Source organism: Clavelina lepadiformis, chromosome 9 (genome assembly GCF_947623445.1).
Source record: "Clavelina lepadiformis chromosome 9, kaClaLepa1.1, whole genome shotgun sequence".
Taxonomy (NCBI): Eukaryota; Metazoa; Chordata; class Ascidiacea; order Aplousobranchia; family Clavelinidae; genus Clavelina; species Clavelina lepadiformis.
The window spans coordinates 13,953,330-13,979,545 of record NC_135248.1 but is presented as its reverse complement, the minus strand read 5'-3'; the positions used below and the strand labels follow the sequence as shown (position 1 = coordinate 13,979,545).

General features: G+C 37.8%; 2 protein-coding genes and 2 long non-coding RNA genes across 7 annotated transcripts in view; all 4 read left to right on the top strand.

The window, feature by feature from the left end:
• Positions 1 to 5,912, top strand: part of LOC143471255 (uncharacterized) — a 34,187-nt gene extending 28,275 nt beyond the window's left edge. For 2 of the 4 annotated variants that reach the window (XM_076969667.1, XM_076969666.1), the window contains exons 10-16: positions 852 to 949; positions 1,315 to 1,469; positions 4,081 to 4,166; positions 4,244 to 4,474; positions 4,590 to 4,728; positions 4,801 to 4,947; positions 5,108 to 5,910. In XM_076969667.1, coding sequence (XP_076825782.1) covers positions 852 to 949; positions 1,315 to 1,469; positions 4,081 to 4,166; positions 4,244 to 4,474; positions 4,590 to 4,728; positions 4,801 to 4,947; positions 5,108 to 5,285 — 1,034 coding nt within the window. In that variant the 3' untranslated portion in view covers positions 5,286 to 5,910. Of the gene's footprint in view, positions 1 to 851; positions 950 to 1,314; positions 1,470 to 4,080; positions 4,167 to 4,243; positions 4,475 to 4,589; positions 4,729 to 4,800; positions 4,948 to 5,107 lie in introns of all 4 variants that reach the window. The other 2 variants (XM_076969668.1, XM_076969669.1) reach the window with 2 other exon arrangements.
• The window catches only part of LOC143471273 (uncharacterized), a 66,548-nt gene that overhangs the window by 7,341 nt on the left and 32,991 nt on the right, over positions 1 to 26,216 (top strand). The window lies entirely within an intron of this gene.
• Positions 9,075 to 10,140, top strand: LOC143471276 (uncharacterized). Its single transcript, XR_013119522.1, has 2 exons — positions 9,075 to 9,253; positions 9,432 to 10,140. It is a non-coding gene; the product is annotated as an uncharacterized LOC143471276 (long non-coding RNA).
• On the top strand, positions 21,620 to 23,583 carry LOC143471274 (uncharacterized). Its single transcript, XR_013119520.1, has 4 exons — positions 21,620 to 22,168; positions 22,256 to 22,373; positions 22,647 to 22,944; positions 23,063 to 23,583. It is a non-coding gene; the product is annotated as an uncharacterized LOC143471274 (long non-coding RNA).

The following is a 26,216-nucleotide window of genomic DNA, read 5'->3' as shown; positions in this document are numbered from 1 at the left end:
GCAGGTCATATATTCTGTTTAGAACAAAGGTGGGGAAATTATGTAGTCCACTAGTATTTTTTTGCTTCCTTAGTATGTCAAAAGTACATTGGTATAGTGTTCATTTATGGTCAATTTTTCTGCTTTTTTCTAGAATGATTGAATAATATTAATGGCGATTTTCACTTACGGTAAGTTAGGTGTAAAATGAACAAATAAGTGTGTCATATCTTGGCAGCAGCTTGGGTGTTGGCATATCTTGGTCATGAAAGCTTTTTTAATTCGAGGCGAGCGTGCAAAAGTTTATTCCAATTTATTGAACTTGTTACCAATAAATATCATAGTGAAATGTGGAAATAATATCATGGATGTGCTTTCCCTTAAATAGGTTTGTAAATATGATGGAATTTTATCTCTATGCTAAGTTGACCAAAGAAACTCATTTTATTTTTAGCACCACAGTCATAACCGAGTCAAATTGTGTCTGGTTACAAAATGACTCGAGTTAATTTTTTGTCATTAATTGTATAAACTTGTATGCGGATAGATGTCACAAAATTTGATTTGTCAGTTTGTTATTCTTTGTTTCTTCCTTTTTTATATGGTTGTCACTTTTTGTAAATTCATTCTTGTTCTTCGAATAATTCTTCAATGTTTTTTTATTATTTGTTTTGATTTTTGATCTTGTATATTATGAATGAATTATTGACCTCTGTGCTGCATTTTGACAACATTACTTAATTCATAACAATACAGTTGTTCATCAGCTACACTATGTGTCTTTTTTTTGTGGAAAAATATTGTCACTTTCTCGTTGAGCGACTGGAATTTAAATTGTCAGCAATTTTTAACAAAATTTTATTGTTTCTTAGGATCCATACGTTGGAGTGATATTGGACCATATGGGCAGTGCACATGTAGAAGTGTATTTGCCTTTGCTAAGCGTACTTGCATTGGTGGAACTTTTATCGTAAGTACATTTTCAGTTTTGCCATTTTTGCGTAGAAAGGAATGTTCATTAACAAAGGCCCAATTAACAGAATGTAAATATGTTGAAACTGAAAGTTCTGCGAAGTGCTGAGTATGTTGTGCTATACTACTGACGGTGTTCCAGCACTCAGAGCAATGCTGTTAAACTGTAACAAAATTAAGCTCTAAAGAGTTGTGCGTTAAAACGTTAAGCATACATTACCAGATGATGATAAACATATATCAGCAGAAATGAGATAAGATTTAATGTACAATGATTTTATTAGCTTTATAGTTTATCATTTTCGTTGATAGATTGATATTATTATTTATCATTCTCTAGTTAGTATTATGGTGTATATGCAGCAATGCAGAAAGAAGTTTCCCAACGTGGTCAGTTACAGGAAAAGGAAATGCATTGCTACTCATCGTCCAACAACTTGCACTACAGCTCAGTGGGAACCCTGGGGTAGTTATGGACGATGTTCCAGAACTTGTGGAACTTATGCTTTTAAAATGAGGTTAAACTACGTATAAATAGATCCCTAAATAAATTTGTTGTATTGGAAAATGCTTAATATCTTCATTTTTTTTTCAAATTAACACAGTATGAATATTATGTAGAATGGTAAATTAGTTTCTGCTAGGTCAAGTTTTGTCAAAGTGGAAAGCAGGTGTTAAAATATGTTGACCATAAATTAACACGTTCACGGCGATGCGACCCATCAGTGGGTCATGCGTAAAATTTTGCTACTGCTTTGTGACCCAACTGTGGTTCTTACGAGAAACATTAATGTTACTATTTTTTGCCTTTTTTCCTGTTTCAAAATCCTTGTTCAACACAGGCAAGTGGTGAAATTCTTTGTATATTCATTCTATTGAAAAAGAACATTTGTCACTTAAATTTCAGTCAGAATGCTTCATTTTAAAGCAAAAATATGGTTTGCTCTCGCAGCCTTCGCAATAGGTTGATACTTTTCTAGCCTTTTTCGATGCTTCCCGTGATCCTTCGTTCAAAGAAATCAGTTCATAACACCCCAAACACCTTTGATCACCTGACAATCGTAACGGTTCGTTTCTCTCACTATTAAACTGATGATTTCATCTGATATAAATAGACTGAATACGTCTATTGGCCAAACTTTGCCTTCGTGTGAAGGTTTAGCCTTTAGGAATGCACAGAGTTTCTTGACCAGTGAATCCAATGTTCCTCTGCCTAACACTGGTAGCAGTCCAACTATTTTGAAGCGTGGCTAAACCAGAAGTACCATCTACTATGCCTGTGGTGGTCACAACATCTGATATCAACGTATCTACCTCTTCATCCTCTTCTACACCTGTACTGCTGCTATCACTTGCTTCATCACCGAATCATCTGACACATCTTCATCTGCACCAAAAAATGCCATAACCTCTTTCTTTGTTTTATTATACAGTGAATTTACAAAAAGACTGATTACTCGAAAAATCCAAGATAGGGCTCTCTGAAATTTTGCATGTCAATTTTGTATGCTTTGAACTACCATTGTATAAAATGCCATCAAAAAACCATAATTCAAACTTTTTTTACAGAGACGCAAAATAAACATTAGAATTTTTGGTCTAAAAAACCAATTTTAGCTACTTTCATGCTAATGTTTAGCCTAATGCTGCATACGCCCTGGCGCATTGAAGCGCACCAACTGCCAGGGTAACACCAACAGTGCTGCATTGTGATTGGTCTAAATAGGTTTTTTAAAGCCCTACCTAGGACGTACAACAAATTCATAAAGATCTTAGTTCTAGGGGTTTGACGCCTCCTTAAGAAAGTCCATTCTGACGGGCATCCTGCCTTTCTGTCCATGTGACAACAACTTGGAACGATTTTTGCACAAATTTTTGCCATTCCCAAGTCTTCAGATTTTTGTCTTTGCCCATGAATAGGTCATTGTCAGTTGGTGAACGGTCAACCATGTAATAATTTTGTCAAGTTGGACAAGAAATTTCATTCACAGCGGTAATAACCTCAGAGAAGGGCGACCAACTATAATCACATGTAGATGTAGACAACTAATTGCAAACTAGCGCATGATGCAAGTAGAGAGCATAGATTTCAGTTGTATGTTTCGTCATAAAGAGGTGTAACCATCGTTATGTTGTCGGGTCGGCGTAGCACACTCGTCTTGTTACTTTCCAGACACCAGATATGAAAGCGTTGCAGCAGAACACGCAGTTTTCCAAAGTAGATGTACAAATGTTACCTGCGACATTTATACATATGAAAAGAATTATCGCCTGTAACTACTAGGGCTATTCTAATACGAACAGAAAACAAAATATTTCTCGAATAAAAGATTCGGGGATCAGGAATATCACGTTACTGTATTACTTATAGCGTCATGTACTTATTAAGTGTTTTTCAACGCTTCAAGACTTAATTTTTTAAAATAAAGATCAGTCACCAGGTTACGGTTTTCAATGGCTGTTTTAGCAAATCTTTTTCCAAGCGAATTAATTGTTTGGCGATGACGTCATGTTGTAAGCCGAAGTAATTAATTGTATGGCGACATCTTACCGTTTGTTTCTGAAACAAATAGAACTGGAATTTATTCTTGTCGACCTTCATGATATTCAGGTTCGTTCGAAGTTCGAACCCGAACAATTGATTTCGCTCTGCACCTTTCTAGAACCACTTATGACTTAATACAAAGTCGTTTTTCTTTTGAAATGTATGAGCTGGCCTACTACACCATAATCGTTAGAGGTAGGTCCGGTAATATCTTCTGTCCTCAACCCCACCATGATTTTGATTTGTTTTGGCGAAAAAAAATGAAGTTCGACTTTCAAATTTCCGATTAATTGACTTTCTCTGACTCCAGAATAATGGGAAAGCCCCTTTTCATGGAACACACGTCAGCCCTTTACTAAGCAACTCGCCATAAATAAACAATCAGGTGCCAAGTAGACTGTTACGTAACACAGGGGTCCTCGCGTATCGTAACCTTAGATTGGAGTGGCTCCAACCGCCACAATCGTCTAAACATTTTAGCAGAAGTTCATCGGTAGAATATTTTCATGGGACTAAAAGTATATTGCGTCAATCCTTACTCGTATTAGACTAGGTATGCGATGTGATGTGAGTGTTGTTTGCAGGTCCAGGACATGCGCTGGAAGTCTTCATCAGTGTGTTGGACGCGCCTTAGATGGCTCATTGTGCGATGTCCCAGAGTGTGAAGACGGTATTTGAACTAAAAAAGCAAAACGCTTGTTGACTATTTTTGTTCAACTGCAGTCAGCGCGGTACTAATTTATTCAGAGCGTCCGCACTGGTCCCCTTGGGCTTTGCTAAAGGACCAGTGTCACGTGTCAGGCCACAAGTTTAAACGGCGCCGTTGTCAGAAAAAGAACTCCCTTCATAAAAAAATATTTGAGTTGTTGAAAGAGGAATGTCCTAATGGAAATCTGGTGGGTTCAATCTTGAAATTGGAAAAATGCAACAGCAACCCGCCTGTATCTGGTAGAATTGGGCTGTACAGCGAGGAGCCAAGTAATTGTTTATCTTTAGTACAACACAGGGCAGGATATTCATTAGATGGCACTCGTTGAGAAAAATCCAATTTCTGCTACTTTTCATTCATTTGATAAAATTGATATATTTCCAGTGATCAAGATGTTCAGGAGAACGCCGATAAAACCGCTCAATAATCCCTGCCCGGCTTCTAAAACACTCCGATGGTTGTTTGGCGATTTTAACGGCGACCTTAAACAGGATGCAATGTGTGGCGAGGACAGTGGCATTTTGTAAGTTTTATTCCCACAACTTCCTTGTTCTTCAAAAAGATTTGTCTGATGTGCACGGTCTTGTGTTAACAGCCACATTTTGTACGGGGATACATCTGGACGTTTTGCTGCACTCGGATGGTCTGGTTACATGCAGGACTGCAGTAGAGGGGCAAAATATTCGGCGGATTTCAATGGTGATGGCTTGGATGATTTGCTCTGTCAGGACAAAGAGAAAAAGTAATTGTCACTGCTACACCATAAATTTTTGTTACTAAGGAAACTTTATGCACAAGCGTCGTTCACTGGACTTGAGCGTTCCCACTGTAGAGCTTATGGCGTGCTTACTATTACTATGCAAATGCTGTCAGATTACTGCAACATTTCTTTTTTTTGGCAGATTGTTGTCAGTCAAGTTGTCCGAAAATGCAAACTTCGATGCAGACGCGGTTTTCGAATCTTATTTCTGCACCGGCGCCAGTGATGAGGTCATTCTTCTCGACGCAAACGCCGATGGCAAAGCTGACATACTTTGCAACCATGGACGTTCCAGAATTGAGATTTTGCACAGTAAATAACGATTTCTTGCCTATTGTTTTATCTGATTTGGTTCTATGAAAAAAACCTTTTGCTAAGATATTGTTTGCAGTCTGTGTTGTGTTAAATGCCGATAGATAAGACCCGTCAGTCGGTTGAAGTAAGGTAAGGTGGAAATAGAGAACCATTTTATCAGTTTTAACGGAAAAACAACCAATTGAAAGATAACAATCATAAGTCATATGACGTAATCTTTGTTACAACCAAGAAGATCATCATCAACGGTTCATCCCTGATGCTTTTTCTTATGACCTGTTCTACGAAATGACTATCACTTAAAATTTATTCGATCATATTGTGAATGTGATGGGTTAAAATGACATACCCCAAAGTTCCCATTGATTCAATTCATATACAAAGAACGAACGATTTAAATAGTTAAACACGGTTATTATATGTGCAAACATAGCTCATTATAGTAATCATAATAATGTAACACAGCAGCTTAGAGCGGAAACTTGTCTGTAAGCCAATCTATGAACCGGTTCCAGATGTTCTGCATTTGTTAACTGTGGCTGCAAACGCATCAAAAATATTTGTGTCATTTCCTATACTTACTTTATTTCAACACTTCAGTATGAATTTTTGGCTAAATGACTCCAAGTTATATTTAAGCATTACACATTTGGAAAAGTTAGTTTACAAACAGTTGCTTTAGAATAATTTCACTTTACGAAGCCTGCTCTCTCTTATGTTTTGTTAACTGTTTATTCATTGCAACAATTTGTTGTTATGTAATACTACACCTATATATGAAAAAACAGGAAACGTGTCAAACACATACATTCACATTTACTAACCGGGTGCTGGGCTTTCGGTTTCTTAAATTTTATAAAATATAGATTTTATAGCAAATGTTTCTTGCTAAGTTTTCATTTTTTCAAGATATAAACTTGTTTTAAATAACTTCAAACTAGAAAACAATCAAATTACAAAACAACGGTAAACCTTTTGAGTATAGTGTGGTGCAGTTTGATACGAATTGCATTTGAAACCAACTCAACAAACAAACCGATTGTCTCGCAACAAACGGAAAAGGTTTTTAAAAATTCATTTGGCGCCATACAAAGGATAGGGACAGTGTATAGCTTTTTGATAAAGGGCCACTATAGTGTTTTAAAGAGTTTCTTATAAAGAGATGATTGTATCATAATACAACAGCGTGGCGGTGCAAACAAATCAACATGAAAGTTCTTTGTCCGTACCAGCAACTGCGACGAAGCAATGAATGAATGAAAAGGCGTTCGACTTCGACTGACAACCGGCGTTGTGGAGCTACTATCTTCAGTTTGTCAGCCAGTTCGGATTAAAAGTACTTACCCCCAGAAATCTCGTCTAATATGACAGCTATAACTTCTGGGAACAGCCTAATTCTTTGAAGGCCCAGGTTTTAGAAAAGCGTTTAAAATAGTTAGAATTGGCCAGGATCAAAAACATTTTAAGCTTGATGGCCATCGTGAATAAAAAACATTTAAAACAACAAAAAACACTAACAACGAATAAATTGTCAGCTTGACGTGATAATTGGCGAGACTTACCGGAATATCTTTTCCTGAGCCTCATATAATTGTTCTAGAATTGGGTTTGAGGTGTAATATATGCATAGATAGGCTACATAGCCTTGTTATTACTTGGTTTGTTGGGTTTCAAATACGTTAACATTTGGTTCTCTCACTAGCAACATGCCATATTGACCCGGGGCCGATATATACATAAGCCTATACATCCGCTTGTTAACAACTGGTTCACGGAGGGCATTAAAATTCCAAGAACCGATTCGCACAAGTCGATGACTTGACACGAGTCACGTTTTTAAATTACTTGACTTGAGTCTCGGAAAGTAACTTGACCAAGTCATTAAATCTTGTTGTTAATTTATTGACCAACTGAATTACAGACATTTGATTTCGTTGTGAACGATCAGTTAAAGCAGCGGTTCCCAACTGGGGGTACTCGTACCCCTTGGGGGTACGAGATTGAACATCATGGGGTACGAAGATCCTTGGGCCACAGAGCAATATATATATGAAAAATTCCATCAGAATTTTTTTGGGGGTACGAAGAATGCTTTGACCTGACAAAAGGGTACGAGCAGCAAAAAAAGTTGGGAACCACTGGGTTAAAGGTATAGCCAATGACATGACTTGATTCGACTTATATTTTAACTTGACTTGATCCAATCAGTAACTTGACTTAAGTCAACTTCCCAAATGATTTGACTTTTTCCGAGTCCTAAAAAAATGATTTGCTTACAGCACTGGCTGAATCCAACCACAGCTAGTAAGCTATAGGCCTACCACCAAATTGAGTGAAACAGCAACAGCCATAATTTAATGCAATGTTGCGTTATGCCAAAGTCATTATTGCCTCAGTATTTATAACATTTATCAAATATGACGTAACAATGCACTCTATCATTTAAAAACCAGCAGCAATGTAGAGTAAACTTACTTAAGTCTATGGTGTTTTTTGTTTTACATTTTACAATTTTATATGTTCATGATTTGTTGCTCCACTGAAGATTAGATGATATAAACCGCGGAAATAATGAAAACATGGAGGATTTATTTATTCATGTCAAATATTCCGGAATATCTTTTGCTGCATTTGTCATGCTCAACTACTGGGTTAAACGCAAAGGACTGATTGCAAAAAGTGTGCGCCAGGAACGAACAGCTCTGTGGTACAACCTCGTATGTTCCTTGGCCCACTCAGTTGCTTGTTCAATCTTATGTACACTTTGCTTTTATCTAAATCCGAAGCTTGCGCATCCATCTCAACTTCAACATCGTGGAATGCCTCTAAACCGATTCACTTCTGGATTCTCACTCGGATATTTTTTGTTCGATTTTTTTGACACTTTGATTTCGTTGTCAGTCGCTAATTCCTGGGCAGTTCTTCTTCATCATGTAGTGGTCTTTGCAGGCTTTGGTGTGTACGCGATTGGTTGGAATTATTACAATCAAGTAATAGTTGCTGCGCTTTGTGAAGTCAACAGTGTATTCCTGCATGTTCGCCAACTTCTACATTTATCAGGAATTTCTCGCTCGTCGAGAATTTATCGAGTCAACAGCGTCATCAACCTCATCACTCATCTTCTCTTTCGATTTGGGTCCTTTGCTTGGTTGACGATATTTTTTCTAATCGACATTGATGTTATGAAGGACAAAATGAATATGACTGCTTTGTTGTTAAACATTTTCATCAATATCCTCAATGTTGTTCTTTTTTTTCAATTGCTTAGAACAGATTTTTTAAAACCTTTAAATTCGCGTAAAATCGAATAATGTTGATTTCTTTTACTTTATTCTATTATAAGATTGTCCAGTATTCAGCCTGCATAGTTAATATTGCTGCTTTGTATATTATCCAGTATCTAGATAAATTTGTTGGTGGCTAAAGTTTCCAGTTATTCAACTTGTTTTATAATTTAATATGCTACGGTATATCATTACCATGATTTCCTATTGTAGGCCTATGCTTTAAATCCCGTGTAGCCTATGCATTATAGCCTATCTTAGTTGAGTGCCCTAAACGCTATCACTGAAATGTTTTTACTGAAACGTTTGTTTTGTAATATCAATAAACTTAGTTCACGCCGGTCCATATTTTTAATGTAGGTTATGTCTTTTACAAAACTTTTGTCGTACAGAAGTCCATTAATTCCGGTTCGCTATCCCTCATATGCATCCCTTTTGATGGAAGCTGTAAGTGTCTTGATCGTGGACATTGACATGCATTTACCAGCGTGACCTTCGACCTTAACGGCTTCTATCTGCGACATAGGAACAAATACTGGCGGGGCTTTAAGGTACGCCCTGAACAGAGTATTTTCCTCACGTATGGGAAGTAGAGAGGATGCAAGGAGGTGGTGATTGTGCTGACTGATGGAAAATCTCAGGATGACGTGGCGGTGCCGGCGATGAAACTTCGAAACAAGGGTGTCCTGGTAAAGTTCTAAATAAGCATGCAAGCAACGACTTGAATTTGTTGTGCACTTAAGCCGCAACGCGTAGTGTTGCGTCATAGGCTTCTGTATTGTACAGGCTGAGTTTTGTAACCTATAAACATTTTTATCAGTAAATTTCTCACGTGGTAACAGAACTCTCTACATATACAATTTTCAGATATTTGCGCTTGGTGTTCAGTCCTCGCGTGGTAAACTTGACGTCGACCAGCTTGAAAGCATGGTCGGCGTGAAGAATCATCTCTTTGTATTCCGCGAAGGTTTTGCCAGTTTGACCGAGGACTTTGCAATGGAACTTTCTGATGCTGTTTGTCATGACCCCTTCTATGATGAACCCGAGCACCATTAGTGGAGAAATTTTAAGCACATTTGTCTTATCTGGCGGTTTTCCAAATGTCAATTTCTTGTTTTTCTGTCTGACTCGCATAATCAGTAACTTGAATGTAAATTAACTGCAAATTCGTCAACACGCTCCTTTCGTTAATATTTAACAAGCAGTAACATTTCGCGATGGTAGCATTTAAAATCTTTCCAATTATTGAAAATGTACAACTTTCGAGTTCCGCGTAAAAAAACTCCTTTGCAGTGCTAAGTCGCGAACTTTCTTGACGTGTCGTCACTTTTCCCTTGAGCGCGTTGCAAAATTTTTCACATATTACGGCGAAGCAATCATGAACTTCACGCTGGCGTGTAGTTGCTTGCGACAAGTGCATGAAGGACAAGGTGTGCAAATAGACGAGTGGTTGCAAACAGTAGCGGAGCGGAGTTTTCGTTCAAATACATAAACGTTTTCTTTTATCCGTATGCTCTGCTCGCCGCTAGAGTAAATAAGACGTCACGACGTCATCATGACGAAAAAATGACCTCACTACAAGCACAATAGAAAAAATGTAATGAAAAGAACAAACAAAGAACATTTTAATGGATTTAATTTAATTTCTTAACTGAATATGCCTTTAACTCGAATCCTCAACAAACGATGTAGGCTAATAAGTATAAACAGTCGTGCAAGCAGAAAAAATTGAAATCAATTTGTTTAAATGTAGAAGTTTGTGATTAGCAGCTTTGGAAAATTGGTTGATTAATGGAACATTCGCATATTACGCTGAAGCTTTATTGCACAGCGTGAGTTTATCTCCGGTGTAAACAGTTGTGGGAATGTAACGTTAAAATTAACCAGGTTAAAATGGAAGAGATTTCAAAAGTACTATTTTGTTTTGTTGTATTTTCCACCTTCGATGTTCATATCAAAAACGTCCATTCACAATCATCCTTTTTGCGCTTAGTTGGGAAGCGATGGAAACCAACGGAAACGCGGAAAAGCAATAACACCAAAATATAAAACTCCTTTCTGCAAGAGATACCGGTCCGAGAATTTTGTTGTTAAGAATCTTACATGTATGGATTATTCTGGCATTGTGCGTTGCCATGTACGTTGCCATGTGCGGATCCGAGTGAAAATGGAATTTGACTTTAGACTTTACGGAGAAGTTGATCGCTCTTCATACAAAGCATTCTACTTATCTCTTCAGAAATTTTGAATTAAATTGTCGAAAAGAGTTTAGAAGCAAAACCGATTTACGGATGGAACAAAATCAGGTCATCTATCATCTGGATCAGTCGTCATCAGAGACAACTTCACAGTCGTTAAGAGTAATCTGAGCTATTCCCAACAAAGGTCACGTGATTTGTAAGCATCAGTTGTTGATGACATTTGTAAACATTGCCTGATCGTTAATGACGTAACACCTATCATTATGAAGCAGCAGCCAAAGACAGAGCATCACGTTTGACTTCGGCGAAAGCTAAAATATTTCAAAAAATTTTAAACGTCTACTGCTAATTTTAATCTAATAAACCGTAAACTGGAACTTTTACTCCGTCATTCTTTTATCTCATTTATAAATCAGAGCCATTTGTGCAGCTCCGCTTCATCGTCTAGCGGACATTTTCTTTAGCAAATACGATGTATATAGACACTGTCATTCTGATGCTCGAATAATTCGTCGTAATTGGTTTTCATTTAAAGTTAGCAAGAGTATTTCAATACTTTGGAGACTCGGAAACCATTTCGTTGTTCCGCTCAAACCAGTTTCAAACGTTTCAGTTGAATCGTAATTCACAACAATATACTATATTATTGTGTAGGGCTGTGGCATTGTTAAGCAATAGGACAGCTTGTGGCAGGTTTTCTAGCAAGAAGCTGGCACCTTTTTGCTTCGAGTCAACCTTGGAGCAAGTTTCGCGCTTATTTCATCAGCTAAGGAATTTGCGCGAGATTTCTCGAATCTTCACTGCGCGTGTTCGTTCCACAATTTCATTCTTTTACCTCGTGCAGTTGAGGTGGTTGGTTGGTGGTTATGAGTGGTTTAGAATTTACAATACAATAGATGCAATACGATGGATTTACAATAAAGCGGAGTTCAGTTTGGTGTGACTGGTTTGAAGTAACAACTTGTCTATGCTGATTTGAAACGTCACTGCTTGGCTTAAGGCCCGTATTTGTTGGCCGATTTGTCTGACTTGTTTAATAACGATAAATTTTTGGTCAGGACTGCAAGTTGTATTTTGTTTGATGCTGAAACACAGCTCGCGCTTGTTGTTGAGTTTGGTATTTGTTTGACCTTTGTTGCACACTTTGATGTTCTTGTTGTTAACCTTTGTTCCTGCTTTGTTGCAACTGCTCTCTGCGCGCGCTTTAGCGTCTTGGTCTCGTTGTTGCATTTCTGCGCTTTGGCGTTTGTACAGTTTGTGTTAAAGAGTATTTTTGGAGCCTGTAAATTGGTGATTTTTTTGGATTTTTTATTGAGTTTTTTTTGTTGGAGTTTATTGATTTATTTTTTCCTGGCCATGCAGTGACCTTCAGTTTAAATATGTTCAGTTTCTCTGGATTCTGTTCAAAAGTTGAGCTCGAGATATCTGGCATCTGGTGTTTCAGGAGAATTTGTACCCCCAAAGCTGATCTGAAATCTGCAAATCTGAACATTTCTTGCTGTGAACTGAACATGTCAAGATTTGTACCAGAACTACAGTATACGTAGGCAGCATAGAAACTTAGAAATCTGCTTTGGCTTTGTTCAGTTCAGTAAAATTGTGTTGGGGGTGTATTTTAAGCTGTATTTAACATCACGGTCACGTTGCCAGAAGTTTCCCTTTTTGAGATGACGCAAGTGGTGACGTGTAAACATGACGTCTATTCTACGACGGCATTAATATTTGCAAGGTATGTTGTAAATATTTTTAGGAATTTTTCTATTTCATAAAAGTTCCAGGGCCTTAATAATTGCCAACAATACAATTATGATGTCATTGGAGCCCAAGTTTGATAATGATTGTGTCTTCCCCATCACCCCTTTGTGGGTCGTCACCATCCTACGATAATTTATAGTTCAGGTGAGTTCGTTTTATTGCTGAAAATAAAACTTAAATTTTTTCATACTCGTTTCCCAAGATATTTCTTCCATCAGCTGAAGGTTCTACTTTAAAGTTCCAAGTCTTCTAGTCACTTTCATCTACTTCCGTACAACCAGTAACTAATAGTGGTTACGCCCATAGTAAGTGGTAATGTAATGTCTTTCTTGGGCCCGTATCTAATTCTCACCATGTTAAATATCGATTTTCCCGAGAATCGTGTTGATATTTGTTTATTTTCATTCTTGGTTTTAATTTCTTGCAGGTCATTTCCCTGATAGTTTCTCGTATAAACCAAACATTTTCACGTTTCACGTTTCCCAAACATTGTGACATCTTACACAAGCTTCAAGACGTACATATACAAGACGTACAAGACTTCAAAACAGTAATGAAATTATTAGACACATAGCTACGATTAAAAGCTACTTCAAAGTTTTAGCAAGTGTATTCGATCGTCAACTAATAATAACAATATTGTTTCAGACTCTTTGCCAACATTCAATTCCACTTCAATAACTTCGATAGCGTTTGTTCAATATCAAGAAGCTGGCGGTGCGGCCTCGACCCAGCTATAGCTCGCCATCGGTAGGTCTCGTTTGAGCAACTAGTTTCCTGAATTAAACTAATGAATTGCTGGTGTCAAGCTATTAATCATGGGTGATGGCTTGGCTGTGTAAGCATGGGTTGACCCTTCTGTTACTTTTAAGGTCTCATGGAAGTCCAACCACCAATCAACCAACCAACCAAAGCAATATTTAGTGGCAGGGCTTTATAACGTTAGGAGCGCGCTGGTAACCAACGAGGGACGATGAGAAGAAGTAGCGATGAGACAAACACGGAAGAGAGAGAGAGCTTCCGACGACAAGTTGCCGGCGCGCCAGTGCATCGTAGGTTACGGTTCAGGCGGCATTACCATCGCACATTGCGCCCCTGGTGTAGAAATGTTAAACCATGTAGTGCAGCAAAAAGGGACATTATGTTATCAGACTAATATAACTTCTATAAGAATTCATTAAATTCACCTCTATGAAAGACAGGGAAATTTCGAATATTTGTATTTTTGTGTGTTTCTACTTCCTTCCTTCCTTCTCTTTTTCTAATATTTTTGTCGTCGGTAGAGGGCGTCAATGCAAATGCGATGGTAATTTTTTTTCAGTTAGGGTATATCCCAAATGTACCTGAAGTAGTAAAGTTTGGAAGATCCGAGGTAAATTTTCAAATATCTTGTTTGCTTAGGCCCTTTATATGTTGCATAGTTTACAATGATATTATTTTTGTTACAATAATTTTGCTAATAATTGTGGGTGTTAACATAATAGCAATAATAATATGGAGCAGATTAACTATTGCTTATTTTGATACCTGTTACATTTACATTTTACCATAAATGCAAAGATAATTTTAAACATTTTTTCAATAAAACTTTATTTTTTAACCAAATTTATTTAATGTGATTTGATGATGACAAATATGATTTAACCAAAGGACAGTTATCTAAAACCAGTAACAAATTTACTGCGATTACCTTGTATACAATAATATAGTGGAGGTGCTGGAGTCGATGGCATAATGACTTTCTCTATCTCTTAAAATTGGTGGGATTGTTGTTGTGTATTGTTTTATCGCTTGTCTTATTCTCTCATAGTTGGAATCAGTGAGTTCTTCTGTCTTATATTGTTGTGTGTTGACTGTGTTTTATCGTCGGGAGGGTGCAGGACCCGATGCAGCACTGGGTTCGCCAAGCCCAAAGCGATCCAGTGTCCCCGGCCCAAATTAAGAACATTTTGCCCTCGCGCCCCTATACTAGCCTGCATTCTCATAACCCTATCCTAGGGGGACAAAGTGCCGTGTAGAATAGGGTAGGGACTTCGACATTTTGCGCCTCCCCTAGATGGCGGCACTGAATGAAACAAGTAGGTCCGACGGGGCATTAAGCCACAGACACAAACAATTCGACGCTTATGGAGTTTGTTGTGGGTCCTCAGATAAAATAGTGCTCCTAGGGTGTAGCTCGCTTAGGTTATCCAGCACTATTTTATTTCAATCTTGCGAATAAACTTTTTGGGTTTTTGTTTTCGGAACCACACAATTCTCTTTAGTTATTCCCATTGTGTCCATCGACTCCAGTGCAGTTATATTTCTATTTTTTATGTATACTGTATCTTATTTTAGGCATAAGACTCTATACTTTCCTTTATTCTGGCACTCCAACCTAATGCAGCGGTTGGATCGGTGCCTTCGCGCGCAACACAACCTAAAACAAACACAATCTTAAAGATGATTCACATACTGTATGACCGGTTTGAGTTACCGGTGTTGGTTTCAACTATTTTTTTTTCAGGTTATCAAGTAAAGTATTACAAAGTGAAACAATCCTAGGTTGACCGCACTTCGGTCTGGTTGACTGAATTTTGAGTCAAATAAAATTGAAACAACAACAATAGGCCACAACATCTAACGCGACCATATGCCTTCTCTTATTGCCTTGTATAAAATTCTCACAACACACCACACCGCGCGATACCGGCTAGGTCCCTCCAACATTTCTTAGATGAGGTAGGGTCATGACTTGTTTTGTTTTTGCCTTTTCCTCCATAGAAAACTTTTAAAAAATTTCTTCTTGGGTCCGCAAATGCTTGTCTGCCCAACCCCTTTGTTTCATTTTGCGCGATTGCGGCGGTTATTTACAAGTTACAGGTAATTATATGAAATGAAACAACGATCAACGGTTGGGCGGATTCCCCTTGGCTTTAAGAGAAGGAGGTCGCATCGTAACGTACCAAATCCTATACTAAAAAAGTATAAAGTACAAAACATAATATTCGGTATTTTCGGTAGTTAAAAGAAGAATTCGGTATTTGTGTTTTTACAACGGTCTTTATCCTGCTTCTCTACACCCATCGGTAGCGAAGTGGGGGATTCTCCCCGTTCCCAAAGAACCGTTCCGACGACTGCCACCTTGACGCGGTGGAACGGCTTCAAAAACTAAGAGCAGTCGACTTTTTGGCAACATCGCCAAACGCACTCAATTTTAAGCTTTTACCAGCATTAATCGTTTAGATTTTTTACGAATTTTTAACGTTGGCGTTATAGCAGGCATACATCAGCTTTAATTCTATGGCTTCGTACTTTTAATCAAGATTTTGTTCTATATTTTTTTCAGCCAAAAGATGTCGTCTTTTGATCTTGTGCCTAAGACGTACGCTCAAGCTTCTCTGATGGAACGACGACAACACGACTTTCTATAACAGTGTTCAATATTATCTATGCAATGTTTATACCGTTGCTGTGTTTTTAGTTCTCACATCATGTCCCTGCATTGCACGTCGCACTGCATATTACGTCACAAATTCTTGCATGTTCCATTCTAAATGGTCTTAATTTCTGACTGATGGTCCGCGGCTCTTAATGGTTACAGGTTCTGGCTATCTTGTGGACTACCCTCGTTACCAGCGGTTAAAAGATCAAAGATCAATTCTTACCATAAAATACACAAAATATACAAAAAACAGATATTCCATACAAAATTCTAGAAATAATGAACCATACAGCTGCATGATACATAATAAAATTGAAATCGTCAACAAATCGCAATCGAATTCGCCACACGGCTGATTGGTGACTGGAAAAAGGTCATTTCCAAATATTTCCGCACAAAACAATATAACCTAATTCTAATATGGTAACCTAATTCTTTTAATAAAATATATGAAATACACAATGCTAATGCAATATAAATGAAACAAACAACATGATACATAACAAAGTAACACTTGTCACGTGTTAAAAACCGCAATCGAAACCAATTGCTGATTGGAAACAGATTGTAAATCTTTCCTGTGTTCTGTAGTCCCAATGACGGGCACTGTAATATGATAAAATAATATATTAACTCGTAAAAATACTCGTACGGTTTAAGTGTTTCAGAACTTGTGGCCGCAAAACAATATCATTGTTAATATAATAAAATATAATGTAGCAAAATTCTAATATAGAATTGTGTAACAATATAAAATAACAAATCGATTTGTTGCGGTGGCAACAAAGTTCGTAGCAAATCGTTCGATTTTCGACCATGATTATTTGCTGGTATGCTGATGAAACTATGACTTGTGATTTGGCATTTTTGCTGAAACAAACATCTCGTCAACTTAACTTGCCCGCTATCGTCCGCAAAATAATACCATTATTCGTGCACGTTTTAAACCTAGTAAATAAATAATAAATTTGTAGTAACCGCCCATGATTGGCTGATAACGAGCTTTCATCAGTGACACTGCGCGTCACTTTGTGAGTAATGGTGGGATTGAAAAACATATCTATCGAAAATATATAAACAATATTTAGCAATTTGGGAGTATAACAGCTTAGTGGTGGAAGCTTTATTAATAAAACATTGGAACCCGATTCTTTATAAATGGCACGGCTTATTAATAAGTTACAATTAAGTTTGTCATACTGTTTTCTGTTGTCATCATATTTATTTTGCATCTATTGCGCTAATTTCTGTTTCATTGTATTCAGTTTGACATTTACTGTGTACATTTTGTATGTTTTGTGTGTGGGTTATCTTAATTGATAATGTTATGGTTTAACTTGTGTATTTCGCTCTAAAATCAGTAAAGTTTACAACCTGACTGCTTAAAAAGTGAGAAATTTATTGTGAAGAATAAAACCTTGACACATGTGTTTCAAGAATAGGTTTCTTAGAATGAGTCAACTGTCACAACATATATAAACAAAAAACAACCGAGTCGAAGCAGATCCCCAATAGCCCTAAAATGTAGTGCAAGCACACATGCACTCTCTGAATAGGATTTCGAATAGTAGGTTTCGCGTTCGATTCCCTTCCACGCTGGGTATATTTTTGTCCATTTACATCTGTACAATGTACTGAAATTAACGGCATAGACAGAAGCCGGTTGGTAGCTCAGGCCTTAAACACCTCCTCGTCGTTCAATAGGTCACGAGTTCGATTCCTTGACAGTCATGTTTCCTTTTAATAGTTAAAATAATTCCTTTGAAAGTTTTAATATCATTAACGTGTAGGCTACCCATCAAGGGGTCGCATTAAAAATGCAATAGACACAATGTGATGTACCAAAACCAATGCCCTGATCCAATGATATAGATTATAGATTATAGACGGTCAGCTCATGGGTGAATAAAACGCAATGCAGGGAGGAGAAATCTGGTCAACTGCCCCAAGTCACCTACGTTTTTGGAACTGATGCTCCTGCTAGGACGGGTTCAATTGGGTTATGGGGCGGTGCAGTAGGGAGAATTTTTTGGATCGTATATTCCGAAACACACATGTTTGCAATAAGGCAAAACAAAAAGAATGAATCTATAGCAGGGTCGTACAAATTCTGCCTTCTTGCATCACGACATAAAATGTGACGTTGTTGCATGTATACCTTTTCGTTGTCGTCGAGTGTGCTGGTACTACGACGACTCTATGGCGCAACGGTAGCGCGACTGACTACAAATCAGAAAGTGGCGTGTTCAAGGCTTAAGCGGGCACTTGATATTTTATCTCAGTTTTTTGAACTGACAAACGGTTCCAGGACAACTCAACCTACAAGTCGTTGTTTACATCAGTGCAAATGTTCTGGAATCGATTTTTTAAAGTCTTGAACTTCATTTATTTTCAATTTTGTCACCTGGTGAAGATATGAGTGTTGATTAAGGACGCTCGTTAGACGATTTGTAGCTCGCGATAGGAATCGCAGGATTCGGTGCGAAGGATTCTGGGTTCAGATCCCCCTGCAGTGGAATGGTTGTATCCTTTCTTTCGAACTGATGCATGTACATTGGTCACATTTGTTACATCACATCGTTTACATGAGTTAATTCGTAGCTCATGTGACTCGACACTGCACTCGGTGCTGGAGGTACCGGGTTCGATTCCCGGCGTTAAGCTCTTAAGCCACTCATGCGTGAATAAAACATAAGCAGCCTGGTCCACGGTCACAAGTGTAACGTAATTCCGACTGATAATAACCTTCGAAACTGGAACTGAGTCAGCAAAGTGAAAATATGTATTTAAGAAAGGTTGTATCTTTATTTTTTCGAACTGATGCATGTACATTTGTCACATTTGTTACATCACATCGTTTACATGAGTTAATTCGTAGCTCATGTGACTCGACACTGCACTCGGTGCTGGAGGTACCGGGTTCGATTCCCGGCGTTAAGCTCTTAAGCCACTCATGCGTGAATAAAACATAAGCAGCCTGGTCCACGGTCACAAGTGTAACGTAATTCCGACTGATAATAACCTTCGAAACTGGAACTGAGTCAGCAAAGTGAAAATATGTATTTAAGAAAGGTTGTATCTTTATTTTTTCGAACTGATGCATGTACATTGGTCACATTTGTTACATCACATCGTTTACATGAGTTAATTCGTAGCTCATGTGACTCGACACTGCACTCGGTGCTGGAGGTTCCGGGTTCGATTCCCGGCGTTAAGCTCTTAAGCCACTCATGCGTGAATAAAACATATGCAGCCTGGTCCACGGTCACAAGTGTAACGTAATACCGGCTGATAATAACCTTCGAAACTGGAATTGAGTCAGCAAAGTGAAAATATGTATTTAACATGATCGTATAAACTTAGCTTTCTGACATCACGACATAATGTGTGTAATGATTACATGTATACCTTTACATCATTTATCTTGGTACAATGTTTTGTCAACATTATGACTCCGTGGCTAAGCAGTAGCGCGTCCGACTCCAGATGAGAAGATTTCGTGTTCAAATCACGTCGGAGTCACTGTTCATTTTCTATGATATTGATGAACGGTTTCAGGTGAGTTCGATTTCTGTACAGTCGAGGAAGATACTTCTAGAACAATTAAACTCAGGATGACCCAACCAACATGTCTGGATTGAAACCTTGGACTCAATTATCCTTGGTTTCATCTTACGTTGGTTGAGTTCCAGAGTTGAATCGACCGTGAGTTGAAATGAATGTTATCCTGACGAACAAAGGGTTAAACGTAGAGCAGGAGCAAGGCATACTTCAGGTGTCGTCTTCCATCATTGATATCGGTGCAAAGGTTCTTGCTTTGATTACTCAAAAACTTCAATTAATTTTTTTTAACTGATGTGATGGGTTCCACGACATATGGCCGCGGGAAAGTGGCCGCGAACAAACTCACCGGGGTCAACTGAACGTGACGTAAATTGACCGCAGACAAACTGACTGTGACATAAACTGGCCGGCGATCAAATTAACCGTCGATAAATTGGCCGGCGATCAAATTAACCGGCGACAAATTGGCCGTCAAAAGGTCAAAATTTTAAACTCGGTAGTATATGATATGTAAAGTAAATATTTGTTTGTAACTATTTCCTTTGTTTTTAACAAAATTGTTTTTTATTTCAATACACATTGAAACGTTTATTGAAATAAACAGAAGTGACTAGATAGTGAATTAGAATTTTGACCTTTTGACGGCCAATTTGTCGTCGGTTAATTTGATCGCCGGCCAATTTATCGACGGTTAATTTGATCGCCGGCCAGTTTATGTCACAGTCAGTTTTTCTGCGGTCAATTTACGTCACGTTCAGTTGACCCCGGTGAGTTTGTTCGCGGCCACTTTCCCGCGGCCATATGTCGTGGAACCTAGTATATGATATGTAAATATTTGATTGTAACTATTTCCTTCGTTTTTAACAAATTTTTTTTTATTTCAATACACATTGAAACATTTATTGACATTAACAGAAATATTTCCGGAAATACGAGAAATACGAGTAACAACATTAAAAGACGTTCACTGCAAAACACATATGACACTACATAATAAGGGCACTAAAATTTACACAAACTGTTATTTAACAAATAAGTGGCAACAAATACGAGTGGCAACCTTGACTGCAATACACATACTGGATAGTGACTAGATAGCGACTAGATAGTGAATTAGAATTTTGACCTTTTGACGACCAATTTGTCGCCGGTTAATTTGATCGCCGGCCAGTTTACGTCACGGTTAATTTGATTGCCGGCCAATTTGTTGTCGGCCAGTTGTCCACAACCAGTTGTCGCCGGCGAGTTTGTTCACGGCCATATGTCGTGATCCTATGAAAATCAACCAAATTGACGCAATAAACTTCAAAATACAAATATGGACGTAATTATTTTGTCGAACCGAAGGGACATTCTGCTATCGGACTAAATAGCTTCTATAAACGTAAGTTTTGTATTTTTGTGTGTTTTTCTACTTCTTTTTTCTTTTCTTTTATTTTGTTTGTCGTCGGTAGAGGGCGTCAATGCAAATGCGATGGTAAATTTGTTTCAGGTACCACGGGTATACATCAGTTGTACCTGAGGTGACATTTGGAAGATCCGAGGCGAACTATCGAATATTTTGAACAGTCTTGGCCCCTTTAACAAAGTAAAGTTGGATTTTGTAATTTTTGAGATATTGTGATATTTATAGAATTTTGCTTTCTCCGCTTTGAAGCGTAACGTTTTCGTTTACTCATTTACGCACCAATAACTTGACTAACTATTCTCCTTCGTTCTCTTCTCACAGCGGGGGCGCGGTGTAACAAGAAGAATTTCTAGAAATGTGTCACTTTTAGAAATGCCTAATTTACACTAAATTCACTTTCTTTAGTTTTACAATTATGATGTATACAGGAAGCCAGTTGATGTTTCTACTAACCTGTAAAAATATAGACGCAAAATTTTCTAGTAATTAACGATTGCAAATGTGTGTGCGGGGTTGGCCACACCTAGTTTTTTAGTAAACTCGCGAGCCTGGTTAGGTCTAGGATAGGGTTAAAAGATCCATAATTTATCGAAACAACTGACGATATGCACTGTTAAAAGAACGACAATTTATTAAAAGAACCACAACTTATCGAAACAACTGACGATATGCACTGTTAAAAGCACGACAACTGACGAAGTGCACATTTCAATCGCATTCATTTAATTACAAGTTGTGTGCAATTGCTCGAAGATAACTTTTTATGTCAATATTCGTTGAGTCATAATTTTCGACTATGCGCTTCAGCCGTTGGTTGACAGCGTCGTAGCGCCTCTTCCGAGGTGGGGCCATCAATTCCAGCACTCAATTGCTTAATTAACATTTCGTTGGAACCTTGTTCCCGCTTAATTTTTTTGACGAGTCTGCGAAGCGTCGGATGGGATATTGAGACACGATTTCTGAACGCTATGTCAGGTTGTAACCTTGCTTTGTGTGTAGCACATGCAAACTGGTGCGAACTGGCTGAATCCCACCAGGGCTTAGATCTGCAAGATTTAAATTTAGACTGTAGAGCATTGTGAAAGGCAATATTGCTATTATGGAGTATTAAAGTATTTTTCATTTTCAGCCAATGGACGTCTTCGCCAGTTTTGCCTCCACCATAGCCACAATTGAACAATCAGTTTTTAATGTCAATGAAACTCTCAGTGCTGAGGTTACTGGTATAGCAGCACTCCTAGTGGATTTCCAGGTAAGATTGTGTTGTGCGCTAAACAGCACATTTATTACCCATGTTTATAAAATGACAAAACACGGACAATGTTTTATTTCAAAACAGTTGGCTTTTGACACATGTGGCCGCCAGATGGAGCGCATAAGCAATGAAATCGAAATAATGGAAGCAAACTCCACCAATTACCGATTATTTCTTCACCGCTTTGGATTACTTGCGACAGGTCAGTGCTAGAACAACCACGAATGAAATTTTATAAACTTATTGACTACCAGCGAAAGCTGATTGAAGCGTTTCATTAAAGTGACTGAAGATGTTAATTAGCAAACGTACATAATTACAAATGGATAGAATCCTATTAAGTATGATTAGAACTCCGCTTGTACTGACTGCATAGTTTGCTTTGATGTCTATTTGTCTCAGCTGCCTCAAGCATTAACTTAACATTGATAGCAGCATCCTGTATATGCTAAATCCTTTGTTTATTTTTATGTAGATCGCGAGAGAAACGAACGACGCTGTCGGTGAGAACAGAGATCGAGTTCGGGTCCTGAACAGCACCGTGCTCTTGCTTCAAGTTCTCGTGCCCGCCTACATCCAGAGATTTCAGCCGGACAAACAAAACGACACCGGCCCAACCCAGGAACCTCCCGATGTTGAGGAATATCCTCAACCTCTCATTTCCAACTTTGAGGAGAAGTTGGACTTGAAGAGCATGCTTCAGCAAGATGAAGAGAAAGATATTCAAGATGGTGATTACAACTCGGACTGCAGCGAGTACGATTACCAAGAAGGTAAGTTTGAGATTCTTGATGATCATCAGCGACAATTAATTCAGCAAGTTAACGGTTCGTTACAATAAACAATGTCAGAGTATTTGGCTCTAATTATATTTTTCATGTTGTTCCTCAGCCAACGGTCGTTCTGTGATTTCATCGGATGAATATTTCAACTTTCCCGACTCGAACTTCGCCAATTACCCACAAGACCCGGAATACGACCTGGAATCGATTTTGAACGGGGACGCCGATCAGGCCAGACTGGAAGGAAGAGTTTCCTCGTCCTATGACGTCAACAACTACGAAGACTACCAATATTTTGCCGACGAAGAAGCTTGAAATTTTGCAGAAGAATTTTCCCCGGGATTGAAAAAACAATCGAAAGGACTTTACAAAATTCCGCTTTCAACTTGTGATTTTGTTTAAGCTGTAGGCATCTATTTGTTGCTTTCATGTCAAACTACTTAAAGATTGTGCTTTTATGCTTCTAACGGGAGGTCTAACGGAGGGTTTTTATTTGGCTGATTCTGCAACCATGGTTCCTGTCAAGGTGTAATAATGTTAAAGCGCTTTATGTGAAATATAAATTTTGTGCCTTCATTTGTTAAGATGTACTTTATTACGTCAAAATTCACACGCATTTGCTTTTTCATTCTTTTTGATATGTAGTAAAACATTTGCAAAATGTCTTCTGCAAAAAACTGAATTGCTCCCAAAGTAAAAGAAATAAAAGACATCTTAAATACAAATAAATATGTATTTAGATAGATAACCTCTTTTATAAAAGATATACAACTTGAGAAAAACTTGAGCCAATAGATTTTTGTGAAATCCTGATAACGAGGTGATCAAGCAAACCTGAATGTATCAAGATATATTCCGTGTTTATTAACTTCTCTAAATTTTAATTTCCAGGTTGTATAAGGTTTCCATCACTTGTGCTCATTGCAACTTGAACAATGAACATACTTGAAACGGTTTTTGTTGTCGGTTTTTCCGTGGCTTGTTTTATCTTTATAGCAACTTAACTGTCTGGTGATTTCACAAGCACAGAACGATGGAGATGTCGATGGAGCTAAACAAACAAGATTCATAATTTTGGTAATTCCCCTAGAGAGGTTCCTATTTTGAGCTTTAGTGGAGTTTTTGAGTTTTGTTCATGCAATTCTTTAACGGTAAAAAATTGTGAGTTGTTAAAAAATTGTAGTTAGGTAGATGCAACCTTATGCATGTTAACTTGTAACGCCAGGTTAACAGGTTAACTCAATTCTGTTCAAGTGCCACGTTTCAACTGACATGGATTAAATCAAGAGAAACCCAGTCTGATCTAAGTTCCCTAGGCGAGTGCTGAGTTGTTGGGCTAGGTTTGTTTTAACAATTACGCTTAACCATGGTCCATGACGCTAGAGACTAAATACGGGAATAATCATTACCAAAATGACTGGAAAAGATTTAGTCATTTCAGACCAGCTTTTAGCTGCAAGAATGTATTTATCCAGTTGGTAGGTGCTAAATACCAAGATTATCATAGCCTAACCAAATTTTGGGAAATGCATTCGGTCATTTTTTTTCTGTGTATTACTACCCTAATGGACCGAAAATGTGGTAGATTACGTTCGAAGCTATTCCTTGCAGTTTCTAGTTAATCTAACTTATAGGCTATATATTAGTTACCGACTTGCTGACCGGACTGCAAAGTATGTCCATTTTTAGCAAGATTTTGTGTGAACCAAACAACCAAAAATGACAAGTGTAGTGTGCAAAACTTCTCAAGCTTCATGGAAGTGCGCTCTTAGTTGTAATGTGCACAGTTTGACCTATTCAATCTTTAAATTAAATGAAAATTGAGTGAACATAATTTCTGTCTAAATCATTAAATGCAACATAACGCCTGTTAACTGCGGCAATGAAGCTCATGAAAAGGAGTATTGCATGCACCTATACCAAACTCTGCAGTCTGGCTTGCTGGTACTACTGCACGACTTAAAGTCCTGGAGTGAGTGTCAAAACATGAACTTCAGAAACTGTAATTCAAGATGTTGTCAAGGTGTCATCCATGCAATCAAATGACCTTGGCCAGCCTTGAAATTATTGTAACATAGTAACCTGAACTTTTAGAGCAAAGTTTTGATTTTGATCAAATTTGATTAAAGTTCAAATTTAGCTTAAATTGAGTTATAAGCAACTAAAATCAACTTTTTACATGCCCATTCTTTTAAAGTAACCGCTTATCTTTAACAACTGTCTTACAAGAATCTTGAAAAGTATATGCTATATGTCCATAGCTTCTTAAAAAGACTTTGATTAGTTAGAAAGCTGTACAAAGCATGTATAGATTGGCTCATGACTCATTGACTGATTGTATATATATAGCTCATGAAAAGCAGTATTAAGTACACCTATGCCAAACTCTGCAGTCTGGCTTACTGGCACTACTACACGACTTGGATTTATGGACTCAGTGTCAAAACATGAAGTTCAGAAATTGTAGTTCAAGACGGTGTCAACTGTCAAGGTCGTCATTCATGCAATTAAATTGACCTTGGCCAGCTTTGAAATTATTGTAACGTAGGCTACCTACCTAAACTTTTAAATCAAAGTTTTCATTTTGATCTCAATTTCAAATTTAGTTTAAATTAAATCATAAGCAACTAAAATAAACTTTTTACATGCCTGGTCTTTTAATCTAACCGCCTATCTTTAACAACTTTCTTACAAGAATCATGAGAAGTAGGCTACGGGCCCGGTAAACGTCTATAGCTTCTTAAAAAGACTTTGATTAGTTAGAAAGCTGTATAAAGCATGTATACAATGTATAGATTGGCCAGATTAGATTTGAATTTTGTGCAACAAGTAGTGGCCCAATGTGGCCCCATGCATTTAAACTTGCAGATCTGATTGTTTTCAGTTTTGATAGCTTATTGTAGATAGCTTGGCAACCGTACCAGGGTGTATTCCACATGAATTCTGCCAAAGGCTTGGCTCTTTGTGCCACATCTCAAAACCGATAATACATGTGGCCATTACTTTAGACAAGAAATAAGTGTTAGCTGACATAAAATAGCATACTAAGGTCAATTATTTCCGATAAAGGCTCCGAGTTATGTTTTATTTTCCAACTTTGAGCAATCCACTGAGAAAACTATTAACAACAACAATATCCGGACAACCACAATGTGTCATTGTTTTGCACTGTACATTCATTGTTCAAGCATTAAATGAATCAACTAGTTTTTGATGTAACTCCAGAAACTATGAAAACCAAAAAATGCAGCCACATCAAAATC